This window comes from Calypte anna, chromosome 15 (assembly GCF_003957555.1).
Source record: "Calypte anna isolate BGI_N300 chromosome 15, bCalAnn1_v1.p, whole genome shotgun sequence".
NCBI classification, from domain to species: Eukaryota; Metazoa; Chordata; class Aves; order Apodiformes; family Trochilidae; genus Calypte; species Calypte anna.
This window is the reverse complement of record NC_044261.1, coordinates 5391129-5409610: the sequence shown is the minus strand read 5'-3', so window position 1 is coordinate 5409610 and position 18482 is coordinate 5391129. Positions and strand designations below refer to the sequence as shown.

Genomic DNA, 18482 nt, shown 5'->3' with positions numbered 1-18482 from the left:
TAGCAGAATGGAATTGCAGAAAGCCTATACCAGTACTCCTGGGTGTAGTTTCACCAGTAAGGTGTTTTTATTCTGGATATTATGCTGCATGTGTAGGATTCAGCATGGCTTAGGGAGCCAGAGAGAACAAGAGCTTGATTTCCTGAGTTAACATAGGACTTTGTAGTTGGACTTTTCCTCCTCAGCCTTCAACCACACAGTACAGCATCTGACCTCTGTCTTTCCCAGAGGGCTGCCTACAAATCAAAGCCATCACTTGGGTTACACAGCTCAGAGTTTCAAAACTGAACAATGAAGAACACACCAAGAGAACTGACAGCAAGATCTGTCTTCTATGTGACCTCTGCAGATGAGATGGGAACGGCCGGCACAGCGCTGCTGGAGCCTGCACGGATCAGCTGGAGCTCTTCAGTCACAGCCCTGCCCCTTCCCTGCCAGGGGCCTCCCACTCACACCGAGTCACAGAAACGCAGTCTTTGACCTGAGAGGCTGACAACCAGGAAGTACACCAGTGAGTAGTGATGAGGGCAGCAAACTAGTGCTACAGTTTTGTTTTTAAATAAAAAGAAAATTCAGAAAACAGCAAATCTCCATGCCAACAGACATGATCAAAAGGTACAGTGACTCATGTGGTGCAAAGTTATACACGCTTGAGTTTGACAGATAATTTGGCATTATTTTATTATGAATCCGAGTGACCGTAAATGAAACAAAATCAGTACCAAGTTTTTGCAAATGAAGACACAAAGATGTGAAAATTTGGTAATAGACAGTGCTCTCACAAGCCTTGAAAACACTTAGGAAATGCAAGTTTCCGTAAATAAGGTGAATGTGGTTTAACTTTATTTACCTGCCAAAGAATCTGTCTAAGAACACTTAAACATAAAATTTCTTAGCTCCCTAACTTATAAAAAAAATTTACTTTCAACAGAGGTGAGGTACTGGGCTGTCATTGTTTACACTAAGTGGGAAATGAAAGCCAGGTGAGAGGGGTGAATGAAGAAACAGCAATTATACAAGACATTAAACCCAAAAGACCTACGGCTCGACACACTAGTTCCAAAAGGTTGCAAAGGCAGAGGCTGTATTAAAAATTGAATTTAGGAGCAGAGGCAGCCATCTGGGTGTGAGGGATTTTCTAATTCAACTTCCTGCACATCAAAATGATATGTGCTCCCAGATACCTATGGATTGTTGAAGATAAATACATTTGCTCAGTAACACACCCAAGCTGGAGAGGCGGGGAGGCAGTTTGACTGTATGGCAGTTTGACTGTGAGACCAGGGGAAAAGGAGAGGCAGGAGAGGGGCAGCAGAGACACGGTGAAGGATGCTCCATCCTGACAGAAAGGGCTTCCTCCAGCATGCGTGGGTGTGCCCTGCAGCAATGGGAAAACAGCTCTGCCTGATTAAGTTAAAACGATACTTGAAGTGCTCATTAATCATCCAGCCTGTGTGTTTTTAGAACACAGGAAGAGCAGTAGTGAAGCGAACTCTGTTACAGTTATTGCTTAATCCTGTTCTGGTAACATTTCCAGTAAGAACTGTACAGCAATGGGGCTGGGAAGTGGCAGGGACTGCCACCTTGTAAAGCACAGATGTTTCTTATGCGTTCTGATGGAAAAATGTTCTAAGATGATTAGCAGTGCTGTCAGATTTAGTATCTGAATTCCAAATTGACATTGCCAAAACACCAATTTTTAACTCAAAAATCAGTTTATCACTTTGGTACCTCTTGGACCCCAATTTCTGAAACTTTTTAAAACTGGCTGCAGTGTTGTTCTGTGCACATTGCCCTGGCTACTCTGCACAGGTACTAAGAATAGAAGTAAAAGAAGTTTGTAACCACATTCCGCTACTCCTTTGCTACAGAATTTTTTTCCAAAGTTTTCCAAAAGCAGGACATGAGCCATATTTTAATTCAATGACGCACACAAAAACTTGGGTTTCCCCGTTTAATAAACATTTTGTGGTAACATCAGCCAGATTTACATAAGACCTGGACATTGTTTATGATTGTTTTTGTGGGGTTTGTTTGTTTTTTTGTTATGTTACAAACTGAAGTTAAGGGGGACTTGCAACAAGTCCACAAAGCACAGTGCAACATTTAAAAAGGAAACTAAACAAAACTGCCAAACACTCAATAATTTTCTGCCAAAACTGGGATATTTTTTTCTAAGACATCAGTTTGGGGAGGGGGATAAAATTCAATGAAGAATTAAACGAACTCAAGATAGTGGGAACTGCAAGGAAAAATAAGAAATGACAGCCACAACCTTTTCAATTTAAGGGCAGAATATAAGTCTAAGATATTTTTGATAAATTCTGACAAGAAAAAGAAAACAGCATACTTTAAAGTATATTGAAGCAGTGATTTTTAAACAAAGAAAGCAGAACTAGAACATCTTAAATTTTAATCCTTTCTTTACAGGTTACCTAGCCCACTTTTGATTAAGAAAACTGTAGAAAGTTAGTAACAGCCACAAGTTAACACCAAAAGGTGGCACTTGTCAATTTTCCATAGAGTCCTGCTTTACGGGGTGTCTCAAATGCACTGCTCCGATCTTCTATCATATGTTGCTGACATCAGTTTTGTCAGATTTTAGTCCACTGGTCGCTTTTCACCATATTTCTTTGTAAACTCTTCAGCATTCTTACAGAATTTTTTACGGTCCTTAGAGTATTCTTCAGCTAGGTCAGCCCGAAGAGGATGCTCAGGCTGTGGATCATTCACCAGTGCTATGAGGGACTGGATTACTGTTAAAAGAAGTATAAATACTGTCAGAGACTAAGATGGTTAGTTTAAAAAAAAATCAAAATGTAAGCAAAATTCCCCAGGAAGAAAAGAGCTTGAACTGCATTTAAATACATCCCCATAAATCTAGGGTCTTTTCAAAAGCAAGAGCATGAATAATCTATAGCAATATGCCAAGATTTAATTCAATGACCGTGAATGAACACCAGGAAATTGTATTTGTAAACAAAATCAACTTGAACAGAGACCAAACTGCACTACAAATTATTTCCCATGTAACTGGCTTCCTATCTGAAATACTTCCTAGGGCTAAGAAAGAAACTAAAGTTTCCCAAAAAAGTTCATCTAAAAGGGATTAGAAAAAGATGGAATTTCACCACGAAACTGTTTCTCCTAACCCTTGCACAACGATGCAGTTGTAACTGGGCAGGCTGTTAGAAGTTTTTTCTTTTTTTCACTTTCTTTTTCTCCCTCATTTTTACTATAAACAGCAGTCAACTCATCCCTTTAAACTGCCAAATACATCCACTAGCAGAGATACACTGGACAGACACACAGATAAGAACTGCAAGATGCTCTTCACTCCCCTGTTTACAGCCATTTCATCAATGTTCCCCTATCACTTTCAAAGGAAGTGTCATTCTTAAAATAACTGAACTGCACTTGACATTTAGGCAGTGAACCACACATATGACAATGACATTCATTGCTACATTTTCCTCATTTACATTTTCATACTGATGAAAAAAGCTAAAGAGGTCACAGCAATCAGTACTTCTCAGACTCACCCACACTGGGAGGTGTACGTGTAACTGGGCAATGCTACAGAAAGTGGGTCAGTAGCAAAAGCATTTCACTGTACAACAATATTAGCAGTGAAATCCCAGTCTGGTTTGTGTTGGAAGAGATCATCCAGTTCCACCCCCTTGCCATGTGCAGGAGCACTGCCCATTAGAGATCAGGTTGCTCAGAGTCCCATCCCACCTGGCCCTGAACACCTCCAGGGATGGAGCATCCACAACTTCCCTGGGCAAACTCTCTGAGCTAAGCTTGGGCTACCAGGCTAATGCCAAGTACCCTCCCATGAGGTTTTAAAGCACATCTGACAAAACTTTGTTAGCTTCATGCACTGCACACTGGAGCCAGCTGCCTCTTCCTGAACTCAGCCAAGTGACTGACACCAACCCCACCCAATGGCAGGGAGTTCCACCTTGAACAAAAAGGCAGTCTGTTGTTTGCTCTGAAACTGCCAGGTTCTCCCTAGTTTTGCCATGCGAGTTCTTAGTTTATCACCCCAGTAGATGCTGGAATACCAGAGTGGCTTCTTTCCAAGCATCAATCTTTTCATGCTCGTACTCTTCTCTCCCCCTTACCTAACAGGAACGGGGAGCACACCTCAAACAAATACTCAGAAATCCAGAGAAACATACTTGTTGCTATATTGCTAAGTGGGAACATTTCTTCCACAAATAAGAGTTTACAGTGAGCAAACAATTTGAGGAATGCAGCTATTAGCTTACTTCACAGGAACTCACCAGTCCTGGACTCAGGACAACTATGATGGTATTAATGAAACTACCGATGGAACCAGCACCAATACTGCACGTGACAGTCACTTTTCACTCCTTAAAACACTACAGAGAAACTGCTACTGTGCTATTAACACACAAACCAGGAAAAAATAGGTTTGCTATAACAGGTTTTGACTGGATTTCCCTCAATATCCACAGCATTTTAAAACTATACTGTCACAACAGTCTGGTTTAATATTAAAAATAAAATAATAAACACTACAGCAGCAAGATGTGCATTTAGTGCATGAAAGGTGAGTTAATGGTTTATGATGAACCTAATCTCTCCTCTTTCTTGACACCCAACTGATCAAAACCAATCACTTTGATGCTGTACTAATAATGTTGCATTATTTCCTTGAGAAAAGCCAAAGCAGCAAACACACTGACATTTACTTTGCAGTGCAGAAGAGTTCTGGAGAAAAAGGAACAGGCACTTAAGCAGGTCTGTAATGACATTGTTGCAGGTTCACACAGCAATGTACCAACCAACAGATGTTGACACTAAAAAGACTTAAAAGAGTTGAAAAGACAAAAGGCAACAAACCAGCAGCAAGTGAGAGATCTGCAATATTTTGGTACCCAGGCCTTGTTGCAGATTCTAATTTTAACATAATTTTAATTCACTCAGATAAAAAGGCAATTGCTGCTTCTCAAGGATACCCTGTTTCCTGCATACAAACAATTACTTCAATAGTTCCAACCTGCACTTCAAGCTCCTTAGAGATAATGGTGCTGCTCCTTTACTCAACTAGAGAAGGCTCATAGAGTAACCCCACTGCTGAGGTGTTAACAGACCCTCTGACACATTGTCTCCATTTCATCTCTCTCAAGGCTCTTTGTCCTCTATAACCTGGGATAAATCAAACCATAAGATATTCACTAACTTATTTGAATTTTACAGGTTCTTTTTGCTACCACCTCTGTTTTCACCAACATTGAACTGCTTGATCTTTTCTAAAACAACTACAGGAATTTTCCTCTTTTCTCTTTGGGGCAATATCATGCAAAGTGTAAGGAGCTTTTTTAACACACAGAAGTATGCAAGAAAAAATAATCTTAAGTAAAGCCTTGCTTACTCTCAAGAACACAGTTCAAGTGAAAACAACCTTGAAGAGGAGTCTGGAAGAAGACAATACTTTACAGAGCAAGATACTTCAGTCTCACTGTAGTTCTTGCACTGGACTAAAACTGCTACTCGTGTGAAATTATATTATTAAAGGAGATGCAGTTTTTTGCAAGGATATTTTGTTCTTTCTATATGTGCAATAATAAATACTTAATATCAAGCTAATAATTACCTGCCAAAAAACACAAATTCTCATCCCAACAACTAATGAAAGCAACAGAAACAATCTACAGAGATCACAATCTCAAGTCTGCCACAGACCCTGATGCAACTTCTTTCCTTAAAATATTTATCCCCAAAGAAACCCTCTTATCCAAAGACACTGTACACAAAAAGCCTCACAGCAATGAACTTTGAAAAAATGAGTTAATTTGTGTTATGATTTCAGGTTTCATGACTCCCCAGATATTTCAAGCCATATGTTCAATTCACTGAACCATGTGCTAGATACTATAAAACATACAAATCCTGAGGTTTTAGACCCTCTTATTTCAAACATCCAGAAATGTACTGCAAAACCTCTGGATTACAAAGTCACTGTTTAAAAAGCAGCAAAAAAATAACCTCCACACAAACTACTCCAAGAAATGCTGAGCATGCTGAGGACACCACCTTAATAAACTCTTTAAGTCATGAGGGGTTTTGTGGTTTCCCAGAGCTGGACATGCCACGTGCCACTGTCATTACCTTATGTTCCAATAACACAAGGAGATTCCAAAGAGTTGCACACTGTGCCCACAACACCTGATTCATGACACAAACCTTACAATGAACACAGCATGAGGGCAGTGACCAGCTGACAAGCTATGAAGTGCTATGAGCAATAAATTTAAAACAAAGTTTCTCAATATCCAGTTGCTTTTCCACATGGAGTCCTACCTTGGTCAGTTTTGGTTGCTGGCTTCCAGTTTTCAGCACTAATTACTGGCAGACAAACCTGCCCCTTTTCATCGATGTTAGGGTGATAGATCTTTGTTTTAAATGTAATCTTAGGAGGTTTGAATGGATATTCTGCTGGGAAGTTGATTTCGATTCTGAAGGCTCCTTTATCATATGGAGGATTGTCCTGCAACAAGAAGGCAGAATGTCAAGAACCTGGTGTATTTTAGTGGATATAATTAAGAAAAAGCACACTCTAGACTTCCAGCTACCATATGACCTCTTTTAAAAGCATTTATCTGCCAACACATGCTGTCATGTCTCTGTGTCAGGAAACATCAAAACCCATTTGGTAAGAGAGAGGCAACAACATTTGTATTCCCCCTGGCAAAGGCAGATTATGTTCTGAACTGGCTGACATTTTTACTGGTAAGAAAGCATCCAATCCCATTTATTCAAAGCTTAAGGTCCCAAGTAGTTTCATTAAAATATGGTTTATATTATTTATAACTATTATATATACAGTTTAGTAAGCAGTTTTATTTCTAGCTTTCCATTTCAAAAAACAACACAAACCCTTCCCAAGATACAAGCAGGAAGCCTGACAAAGAAAATTGGTTTCTCTAAACCTGGTTATTCTGTATGTCTCATCGTGGTGCTGCAAACAGCAAAGCAATTTCATCTGCCAGATTTCCCTATATGCTCCAAGAATGTTTTTGTGCTGACTACTCAAAAACCTGCTGAGCATTCATTGGTACTAAAGATAGATATTCACTGTGTCTGCTGATGAGAACATTCTGAATTTGTATGCAGTTTTAGCACCCACTCTTATCAGATCACTTTTGAAGGAGGATGATGAGAGAACTGTGAAATAAGCAAAGTAGTTCTTCATGCTGAAACAGAAAAAACAATGCCCAGAGTCTCATTTAGAAAACCTGTTTGACTATTGATACTTCCTCAAATACTAACTGCAGAAAACGAAACAAACCATTGCTACATTTAAAGCTTACAAAAATACCACTCTGCACCAAAACCAGTAACTGTGGCATGAAGCCTTTCCAAACACTCTGGGAACAAGAATCGAAGGAGGAGAGTTCCCAGTTGGTGTAAAGTATAATTGCACACATTCTTCACTGGCAACCAGACCATTCCCTGCAATCAAACCCACTCCAGAAGCTAAAAAAGGTTTACCAATATTTGGGGATGGAGAATGTTCTATTAAAATATTCTTCAGAAGAGAACAGTTTATTTTGGTTTCCTCCAAACAGGGAAGTTTGGTTGTGTGTTCAAGAAAATGCAGCCTAACTGCAGCCAAAGGAGAAGGTAACTACAGGGTCTTTAAACTCATTTTTTGTCCAAGCAATCCTAAAAGCTCCAAAAGTGACCTGTTAAACTTTTTGGTGGTGATGACAACTTCAGCAGTTAGTGCCCTTTCTCTCCATGGCTTGCTCTCACCTCCATCCCATGGTCTCACTTGTTCAGTGAACTGATCTGGCTTAAAAATGTTCATTTTCTGCTTGATTATCAGTCAACAGTTTTCCACAGTAACTCTCAAATACACTGAACTAAAAATGTAGGTAAAGGGTTGCTTATGTTTCAAATACACAAAATACAGAATATCCAAGCAATTAATTTCCAAGAATTTGTTACATTTAGTTTTCTCCAACAAGGGAGAGTCAGAATTATCCACGGTAAATACAAACAACAAACATGACTAAAATTCACCAGGAATATTTTTGCTCTGCAAAAGCAAGACGTTTTGATTAAATGAAATCAGCATCATGGTACCCCAACATTGCCTCTTACAGGAGCCAGGAGCCTGAGGCAGAGAGTCTGGCTTTGGTGTTGAAACCAAAGAAAGAGTGTACCTCTTATTCTACAGCTTAAAACAGGAGAAGTTCACCAGCTGTCTTCAGTCTGCTTCTAAACTGAGTAAATACCCTTAAAAATAACAGTTGTTCCAAAGAACAAAAGGTGTTACATACAAGAAAAACTTATCTTTTTCAGCAGTTCTGTATGAACACTGCTAAAAATACTAACCTTCCTCTTTTTCACACCTTCACTAGGAAGCTGACCAAAGTGATGTCTAGATAAGAGTTTAATAATCAACAACTGGTTCGTCCTAAAGCATGAGTAATGTCTTTAAACTGTAAGCAAAAACATTTTCTGAAATGGAAACAACACAGAAAATTTCAAAAGTAAAAAAGCTGCAGCCAGCTTCTATATTGTGCTTCTCAGCCATCAACTCCAGCACTGCAATAGCTACAAAAATTATGCTAAGACAAACTTCTTCTATAGGGTTTCTATTCTTCATTCTAAAATGACCATACTACTCTTCAAAACACACACAAGACAGCACTTCAGTAATTACTGTAATAAGTAAAACTGCATGGCAAAATTCCCTCTTCACTGTACCAAAAGTGAATTGAAGGCTATTTCTATTGCAACTGGACACATTATAAATCAAAGGGCAGGTAATGAAGCACACACAGTTCACTGCAGCAAAGTTTAAACACTTGTCATGTTGTGAACCTTTGCAAAACAAACACTAATCTCACTCTGGTGAACACAAGCTGTTAAAAATAGATGTTGTACACCACAAACTGCTGGTTTTAAGAGGAATAAACAAGCATTTTGGTGTTTTGCTTTATTAGTCATATTTACCAACCTTCTTCTGCTTCAAAGTATTATCAAAGCAGTAAACTTACACACGAGCCACAACTATCAGCATGGTTTATTAATGCACATTGTTCTTCAGCTCAGTCAAATTTTAATGTCAAACCCGAGCTGCTTTATTAGCCTCAACCACTCAAAGAAATTACTTGCAGGGCATATAAGTAAACAAACTAAATGTATTCTCAGCATTTAAAATGCAAAGGCCTGGCCCTTATATCAGCTTGTGTGATCTGAATTCAGGAATGGTCCCCAACTAACAAAGCAGAGAAACTGCTAGAGATGTTTCAAACTTAAAAAAAAACCAGATTTACTGTGGTTGGGGGACCTTTTTGGTAGCATCAGGAAGAAGAGGAACTGACATCTCATGGCAGAGCCTCTACTGCTGCAGACTCACAGGCAGCTCCTGTAGGGAAGGGAGCGTGGGCCATGGCAGCAGAAAATGAAGGAGGTGAAAATCCAAGTGACTTCAACCAAGGAATTCAACATACTTGCCTTCCTGCTTTCCCATTGGTAACAAATCCCTCTCATTTTGACTAATACAGTACTTACAGTACTGTTTTATAAAATTATAGTGAGTTTTTTGCATTAATTAATGCCTAAATAAAGACACTTTCTTTTAAAGGGCTCAACTCTGACAACCCAAGCCTTTTCCTTGCATCATTTTTTTTCCAATACTCAATTTTATTCTAGAAATAATTCTAGCAAATTAAAAAACATTATCAGAGTAAACATTTTTTTTTATCACAGGCTATGATAATGTAGATTTGGTACTTCCAGCTTACTGCAGTACACTACAGACTTCATGTGCTTGCCCTCCCACCACCACCCCCAAGTAACCACAGTCCCTGCCAGCTGCAGCCAAGTGTTGGACCAGGCCTACAACTATGAAGTGTCCAGGCTGGTACTGATCAGAAAAGTCTAGAATAGTTTTCACTTCTGTAGGGATTTTTCTTAAAAATAATTGTAAGAAACATCTCCTAATGTTATCAGACTTTAATAAAAGAAAACATAGAAGACAGTCAAATAAAATAAGAAGATTACACTATTTGCCCAAGATTACACAAGATGTCTGAAGAGAGACAAGAATTAAATCCAGGACTACACTTCACCTCCCAGAGTTTCAGATGCTGCAGCACCATCTGTATAAACTCACAGTGTATTTACAGGACCCACAGCTCTGAAAGTCAGGTTTTATATAGGAGGTTTTTGTCAGGGTGCAAAAATGATCTGATCACCAGCAGCACTACTGGACTGTGGATTTATGAGATTCAAATGATCCACATTTTATTTTAAAGCCCGTTAGAATCAGGAATAGTCCATACTCACAGGAACAATAAGCCCTTGCCAGGTCAATAAATTAGCTTCATCAACCTGGATATTACGGAAGTTTTTCATTCCACATTTGCGGATTTCTTCAAGCTCCTGAAAAGCAAGCAAAGCATCAGTGTGAGTTAATAACAGTATGAAGCAAGATGATTGTGTTTATTTTTCAAAATGCTTAGAGGTCAATGTGGGTTTCTTTAATGTTAAAGAAGCTTGAGGTTTTAGTGGTGGTAACCCACACAAGTAAGAAAGAAGATTTTGCACCTGTGAGAAGTAAAATTCTGAGACGAGGTATTAAAAAAAGTGTTATTATTTTCTATGTCAGGAGAACACAAAAACACCTTGTTGTTAACATCACTACAGACACAATGAAATAGGACTAGTAAAAAGGTGAATTAAAAAATGGTTTTATACCTCAAATGCAAATCAGTGCCTTTGGTAACAGACTATTGATAACTCTGCGAAGCACAGAAATAAAGTGCATCTTAAGACTTATCTGAAGGAAAATACTGATTTGAAAAAATTGTAACAGTTTTAAGCACAGAAAAAGTCACAGAACAGGCCAATTATTTCAACAGAAAACTCACAAGTTCCTGCTTTAGCATCTGAAATTGATGCAAACCCAGAAAAATATAAATCTAAGCTAAACTGGCCTTATTTAGGCCAGCAACTGGGGAAGATACAGCTGTACCTGTTGTCACTCACAGTATATATTAAGACACCTCTCTCTGTAGCTGTATCTCTCTTGTTCAAGGTCTCTTTCAGCACCAATCACCAGTCAAACCAATTTTGATCAGTTAGCAATCTAGATACTATTAAAACAAATACTTAGGCATTTTTACATCTAAAATTCTGCATAAGCCCTAGTACAGGACTGTTTCCTGGAGTATTTAATAAAAATATTTCATAAACCAGAAATAAAACACCTCAGGATTTCACTTTTTTTTCCATACCAATTACAGCCTTTTGCTGTTGAATTTTGGAGTTTTATATTTAAAGAGAATTTAACCGAATTCAAATTCAAAAGTCTGCCACAGTGAAATCCAAAACCTTCCCAGTGATTTCAGAACTGAAGCACACGCCTGTGTGACCACATAGGTTAGGGAAAAATGTTGCTTACATAGCAAAACTGGTGCACTCTGCCAGCACAGTGCTTCATGGGCTGCTAATGTGATCTGCAAAACTAGACTGTGTATTATGATAAAAAAATCACCAAAGCAAAGAACACAGAGAGATCACTTCCCCTGTACAAGTGCTCTTCTATCCAGTTTTTTTTTCTTCTTTCCCCTAAAATGTTTCCTCTATGTTCATCTTAGATCAAACCTTTCTGCATCTGGTTCTCAGAGACTTAATACATGCAGTAATCTCTTGCATAAACTTAGCATCATGATAAAATGCAAATCCAAAGGGAAAACAAGATTTCCAAATCCACATGAGAAAAGAAATGAGTCACATGACAGCCACACATCAGCAGATCAGCATTTCCAGTCCTGCCCATTGCACCTACCAAAGCAAGAGCACACTCAGAGTGCAGTAGTTTGAACCTTGGAGTCTTGGATACGGAATTGATGCCCAACACAATCTTCATGACATGAAAACTAAGTAAATATTTAGTCCAAACCTCTAGATTAATCCCCAAATTCTAGTGCTGCTAGATTTATGCACTATCACAGACGGTTTGGGCTTTAAAAAAAAAAAAAAAAAAAAGGATTATCCTTATTTCCTTAAAGCAGGAGAACATATAAAAACCACACAAAAATAACCTTCTGAAGCACACTCACAGGGATACAGAGCAAGTCAAAACATGCAAAAGAAAATGCCCTTTATTACCACAGCTATAAGAGATCCTTTATGATCACTGAAAGTGCAAATCCCCAGAGTGCCTTCGAGCTGGCTCTGAATGTGGGGTGCTCAAAGCAGCTGCTCAGGGTGAGCCTGGCTGACACCAGACTGACTCCTCCCTGACAGGGCCAGGGGAGCAGCTCACTCAGAGCAGCCTTTTGGGCAGCTCTCTACACCTACACGGGGGTGAAGTCCTGGCAAACCACTGCCCCACAGCATGGCACAGAGGTAAATCCTATTCCATGCTGGATGTAACCCATCAAACATTGGGAACAAAATAAACTGCTTAGCCACTATGTATTTGAGCATGAGTAACACACACCACAAATGTCTTCTCTCTACAGAAAAGTAAAGGAAAATGTGTTCAGACAATTTTCTAGTAACTATATTAAAAACACAACACATAAGACAAAAATCTCCCCCAGGCCCCCAGTGGGAGTGCAGCTTTTCTGCAGCTCTTATCACAAATTCAGCTGACAGCATTACCCTGCTGCTGGCCCTGAGACCAACTGCCCAGCTACAGGAAAGAGGGAGGACTGTGACTCTATAACTCAAGTTATGTTATTAAACTAATAAAACAAATTAGAAAAGCATGGCTTCACATTACTGGGAAATCAAGCACATTTTTTGACTAGATTGATGTTAAAAATTTGGATGTTGCATTAAGAAACGCGAGAGTCCAGTATAGAGATCATTACAAAATTGGGAAACTTTTTAATGAAAGAAAAGATTCAAGCAAACGTGCAAATTGCTACCCATTTTCCCTCAAGTCCACCACACGAGAGGCAATTAAACACTCTAGAAGACACTAAAAACCTAGCAGAAAAGTATTCAGGACTTCTTCCTCTTTAAACTGACACGTGAAACTTTTGCAGAAATTCACTTTCAAAAAATCAAAGAAGTGGTAAATTACTGCAATGGATCAGGGCTCAATCCCGTGCTTCTCCCCTTGCTGCTGTGGGTTCTGTGGTAGTAGCTGACGACCCAAAAACCAGGCAATTTTTTTCCACATACAGCCATGACTGCAAAGATCATGGAGAGTCAAGCCTACCTTAGCAGAGAACTTGCCTGAACTACATGCTCAAGACAGGTTCACTCTTATATGAGAAATTACTTTCCCCATACTCAAAGTGTTTAAGACTTCATATGCCACTCCAAATTAATTCCCCATATTATTATCCCCACATATAGAATTTAGTATTATACTCACAAGTCAGGCTCTTAAGGTTTTTGTGCAGGAGTGGCAAGCTGACCATTCCCAGTCTAAGGGTTTGTGTGGAAGGTTGCTTTGTTTTTTTCTGGCAACTGACAAAGACCATAATGAAGATCTAACTGCCTCAAAGGTACAGAGGCAGACACAACTACAGTATAAACCTACTGTTAAAAAGTGAATGAGCTACTGAATTCTTTCAAACAGCACAAATTAAAAATTAATACTGCATTTAACGTGGGCTTGAGCGACTCCAAAGGGACAAAAATTACCTCGTGAGGTATAAGGATATAGTTCAGATATTTATTTCTAATACTATAAGAGCCTAGGCAGACTGCAAATAGATTAATTCTTTTCCTTGTCCTCCACCCCTTAATTTTGTCAAATAACATAATTAAAGGAGCACAGGAGTGTAACTAGAGGTTAGAAGACTGCAGTATAAATTTAAATCAGTCTTTTATTCCCCACTCTATTATCAACCTTACACGTGACCTTGCTGCATTGGTTCCCCCATTTGTGAAATAGAAATATTTTCTTATTCCAAGGTGCTCTCTAGAGCAGTGATGTTTGTAGTTTGGATACCTTTAGAGAAAGCAATACACACAGCACATGAGAGAGAGAAAAACACTGTCTCAGAGGCAGCATCTTATCTTTAAATAAAATGCTGAAGGTAGTCATGAAAGCACATTATCACCTCTCATCTATAACTAGTAAGGAGTTAAGATTTTTATTTTCAATACTGCATAATCAGTATGCTGTTCAAAGCAAAAGTTACATGCTTATAATTATAAAGACAAGTAATGGCATCAGCTTAAAATGTAGTAAAGTCTTTTAAAAACCCTGCAACTGTTTTGTTAACACATCTTTCAAGTTATAGGACTTCTCTAGAGCAAAACAAAGACAGGCAGGAAAATGCAGTGAAGAGAAACACTCATTACAATCCAAGAATATGGGAATAAGTATAAGAGCTCATAGAGACTTCAGGAAGTTCTGCATCAAGCCCCAAATACTACTAAATGCACAAGGAAAACCAAAACTCTACTGAAATAACTCTAAACCATATTTTGTAATTTACCTGTGTATACATCTAAAAGAAGTGCAACAAAGTTAAACAGGCTGCAAGACACTGATGAGGAACTGGACAGTTTTACTTTCTGAATCTACTTTCTAATTACTTTCTAAAAGTCCTCTTATCAATTCCCAATTATAAAAAGGGAAAAGAAATCAGTATTCTCACTTCTGTGTAAGGACTGTCACACTCACTCAAAAACACATTTCCCCTGTTACTGAGAACTGGGGTTATGATCAGTTTAGAAATGCTTTTCCATACTGAAAAGCAGGCACAGGGTAGTACTCCCAAATACTACCTAAAACTGTCTCTGGAAGGTGCATCCCACTACCACGTGTTACTACACACCAAGTACTATGACTCTCCAGCACCAAAATAGCCTTCCCTTTGCAACTGCCCACCACCTCTCCATGCTGTGCTTTGCTGTGGATCTTGCATGGAGGAGTGGGTGGCAACCATGAAAAGCTTTTCATTGAAATCTCTGGCACGTCCCCAGGGAGATCCATGTCACCAATCATACGTGTTTGGGGACCAGATGTTTCTTACAAGGGTTGTGAAGCAAGGTAGCTCCATGAAAAGAGAAGCCTTAGATCCTTTCCTGAGCACAATTACTCCATTATTTGCCTGTTTTACCCCGAGAGATCATCTCTAACAACAGATCTCTGACAATGATTTGCTTTCTTCCCACCTCTCACATTTCATGAGAAGTCAAGATCTGACAACTGTGGCTCTTTGAAGAGGTGTAATGGTGGCTCACAGATCAAAACTCCACCCCAGTTACTGCTGGAATATGATTCACTAGCTATATTTATTTCACATTTTGCTAACCTAGGTGTGCTCCAAGGAAAGGGCACGCTTTCACTGACTTTTTTTTTTTTTTTTTTTTGTAGAAAAAACTTCAATTGCACTATTTGATGATTTAACACTCTGCAAAAAATTGGCCATCAGGAAAGCTTTTGACCCAGAAAATGGACAAAAGAGGCTAGAGACAACAAGACAAACTTATTCTTGTTAAAACTTGATGTAATGTTTAAAACTGAACTGTCCATGTACAATGGTAAAACTTGTAATACTCCTTGCACAGGGAGGTTTGCAAATTGAAGACAGAAATGGCTTCCACAATCTGACAGGACATCCATTTCCCCCTGGAAGGTGGAAACTGTACCCAGGCTCCCAGTTTTGTACTGGCAGACAGAGCATTATTATGGAATTACTAAGTCCAGTCTTTCTGAGCCACTGTGATTAATATGAATAACTATGATGCATGACATGAGCCCAGAAAAAACCCACAGCACTTCAAAATGTTGGGAAGACTTTAAGGAAAGAGGAATTGCTTTATTTTATGTGACCTATAAAAGATTCAGGGGTTATTCTCAATAACCAAAGACAAACCTGATATTTAGCTCAAAGACAGTTAATGCCTATCCTAAATTATGTTAAATGTAATTAAATGACACGCTGAAAAACTTCATTTCTTTCAATTCTAATCACTCATCATTCTATGACCACAGACATCCTATATTGCAAAACGCCAACATTTTTAGAAGTGGATCTGTGAATTCAGGACTTAAATAATGATGTTAGGTTGACAGACATTCGAGCTTGGGCCTTCAAAACATCATGCTGCAGCAATCCAGATTACATCATCTGCACAGGAGCTCTACTTTGTTCCTACCGAGATGAATGGCAACACTCAGAGCTGTCTGGGTGAGTCCAAAAGGCAGGAAGGCAGCTGCTTATTTAACAGCTTCTGCCTTGTGTGACACAGCACCTCACAGCCCTCCGACCAGCAGAGAAACCACACACAAGATGCACAGCCCAGAAACACCAGGCAAGAGAAATGAAAGCAAAAATCTAAGAGGGAAGTTAGCAACGTCTCTTTCCTTCCTCCACCACTCCCTCTGAAGAGCAGATGCCACACTGTTTTTCTAGAAAAGGAGGAGGTCACGTTGTCAAAAAACATTTTTACTGCATTTCAGTGAAAGATTAATGTACTAAATAACATTTTAGAAGTATGATGGAATGGGGAGGGGGGCTGGTGAAAAGCAAGAGGCACTGGAGGTACTAGTACTTCTCGCCTTTCAGATTTTTATGTTCTATTTTAAATTTAAAAAGAAAAAAAAAAATCTGGAAATTTATTTCTTGCCTACCAGCATAGCTGTTATGTGCTCTTGAGCAATTAATGGATTTTTTTCAGAAGAGACAGAAAAGCTTCCTTACAAAAAGATAAATTAAATATCTGAAACTAAGGAGAACCTTATCTGAGTATAAAGCAACATATTGATGTATGACACTAAATCTGTGTCATAACTGCTATCAAAAGTGAAATTAAAAAAAATGAATGTCATCTCATCAGGATCCTTAAGTACAATTAAAGGTTTATGCCTACTGATTTAATACATATGAATGACTCTGCACACAATGTATCCACTATTTAATTTTTAATCGCTCCATAGTGCATTCAAAGCAACAAAACTTGCCTTCTGGAAGCACTGCTGGGCTATTGTTTCTTCAAAAATAACCGTTATAATGGATAATTATGTATCTGCAGAATTATGAAAACGCAGCTTCAAAACCTGCCATCTACACATCCTGGTGAAATCCCAGCCCTATTAGGGATCCATGTCCTTGAAGTTAGCTGTAAGACTGATATTAAAATAGTAACTTTAACAGAATCACCCCTGTATCTATCAAATACTAATGTGTGGGAAAGATTTCTTCAAAATGCTGTAACACTACCTGCCTGTTACAGAGTTTTTCTCCTGCCTTTCACAGAACCAGCTCTTAAAGTTCATTGATTTGGGTTACGGGCACTTTGCATGCAAATACTGTAGGGTACTTCCGTAGCACTTTACAGATGAATACATTTTACACCACTATTTATGCACGTTCTTGGTAAACCCCACTGCATCCAGTCTGTGATGTTAATTAGCAATTAGATACAATATATAAACTAAACTTGTATGCTTTAGGGGCAACAGCTATCATTTTCTTTCTAAGAAGCAACTCACTCATCGAACAAAATGATGAGAAACATAATTCCCAAGCAGTATTCTCCAATAAACTCTACATGCTCTTGGTTAAAGGCCACCTGAGTCTGAGCTTACATTTACAAGTCACATCTGCACTTGAGAACAAACAGAGGAAAGACAAAAACATTACCACGTCTGCAGTGAATGAGGAAACTTCTGAACCCAGGTCCATATTTCAGCGTGATAAACCTCTTACTCATACACGGAAGAAGTTACTCTCCGAAACAACAAACCCCGACATTTTTTTCATCCCTGGGCCTTTGGGGAAGGTTTCCCACCGAGGAACGAGCGGGGGGGGCGGGGGGGGGGGCGCAGAACCCCCACCCACCGGGAAGGAGGAGAAGGCGCTTCCCCGCCGCCCGTCCGAGCCCTCCCCAGGGGGAGGGCCGGGGTCCTCGCCGCGGCTGCGGCACCACGGGCGGCGGGGCGACCCCTCACACCGCCCCGGGGATGGCCCCGGCACCGAGCGGGGACCGGAGCGTCCCGGCAGCGGCGTTTCCTTCCCCCCCGGCCCTTCCTCTTTGCTTAGTCACCGCAGGAGCCCCCCGAGGGGGGGTGGGGGGGGAGGGAACGGGACAGCCGGTACGGCCCAGGGTACCCGCCGAGACCCCCGCACAGCCCCAGGTTGCGGCCGGGGCCCGGGGAGCGCTGCCGGAGCCCGGTGCGGCGGCGGGGCGGACAGCGAGGCCCCTCGCGGCCGCGGCCTAGGTGCCGGCTGCTCCCGTTCCGCTCGCCCCAGCCCGGGGTGCCACCGAGGGGACGAGAGGAGGCCGCTCCGCCAGACCGCGGCCTGGGAGCCGACCCCCCCGCATCCAGAGGGCCGCCGGGGTGCTGAGGGGTGCCCGCCGCCGCCCGCCCGCCGGCCGTTCCCGGCGAGTCGCCGCCTGTTACCTTCATCAGCCTCCTGCTGGCCGCCATCTTGGCTCTGCTGCTGCCGCCCCACAATGCATGGCGGCGGCGGGCAGGGCGCTGGGGCTCAGCTTCCTGGGGCGGGCCC

The 18482-nt window shown here is 40.4% G+C and overlaps 1 protein-coding gene across 1 annotated transcript; it reads right to left on the bottom strand.

Annotated features, from left to right (window-relative positions):
• Positions 1 to 664: 664 nt before the first annotated feature.
• UBE2L3 (ubiquitin conjugating enzyme E2 L3) lies at positions 665 to 18476 on the bottom strand. The gene is made up of 4 exons (XM_030460517.1): positions 18377 to 18476; positions 10336 to 10431; positions 6334 to 6520; positions 665 to 2756 (listed from the first exon to the last, which is right to left on the bottom strand). Exons 1-4 carry the CDS (start codon positions 18401 to 18403, stop codon positions 2602 to 2604), a joined length of 465 nt encoding a protein of 154 aa, XP_030316377.1. The 5' UTR covers positions 18404 to 18476; the 3' UTR covers positions 665 to 2601.
• Between the last annotated feature and the right edge of the window lie 6 nt (positions 18477 to 18482).

Coding starts and splice junctions, on each gene's coding strand:
- UBE2L3 (XM_030460517.1), bottom strand. CDS start 18,403: ATGGCGGCCAGCAGGAGGCTGATGAAG. Junction 10,432..18,376: donor CCAGCAGGAGGCTGATGAAG/GTAACAGGCGGC, acceptor CTTGCTTTTCAG/GAGCTTGAAGAAATCCGCAA. Junction 2,757..6,333: donor AGCAACCAAAACTGACCAAG/GTAGGACTCCAT, acceptor TTCTTTTAACAG/TAATCCAGTCCCTCATAGCA.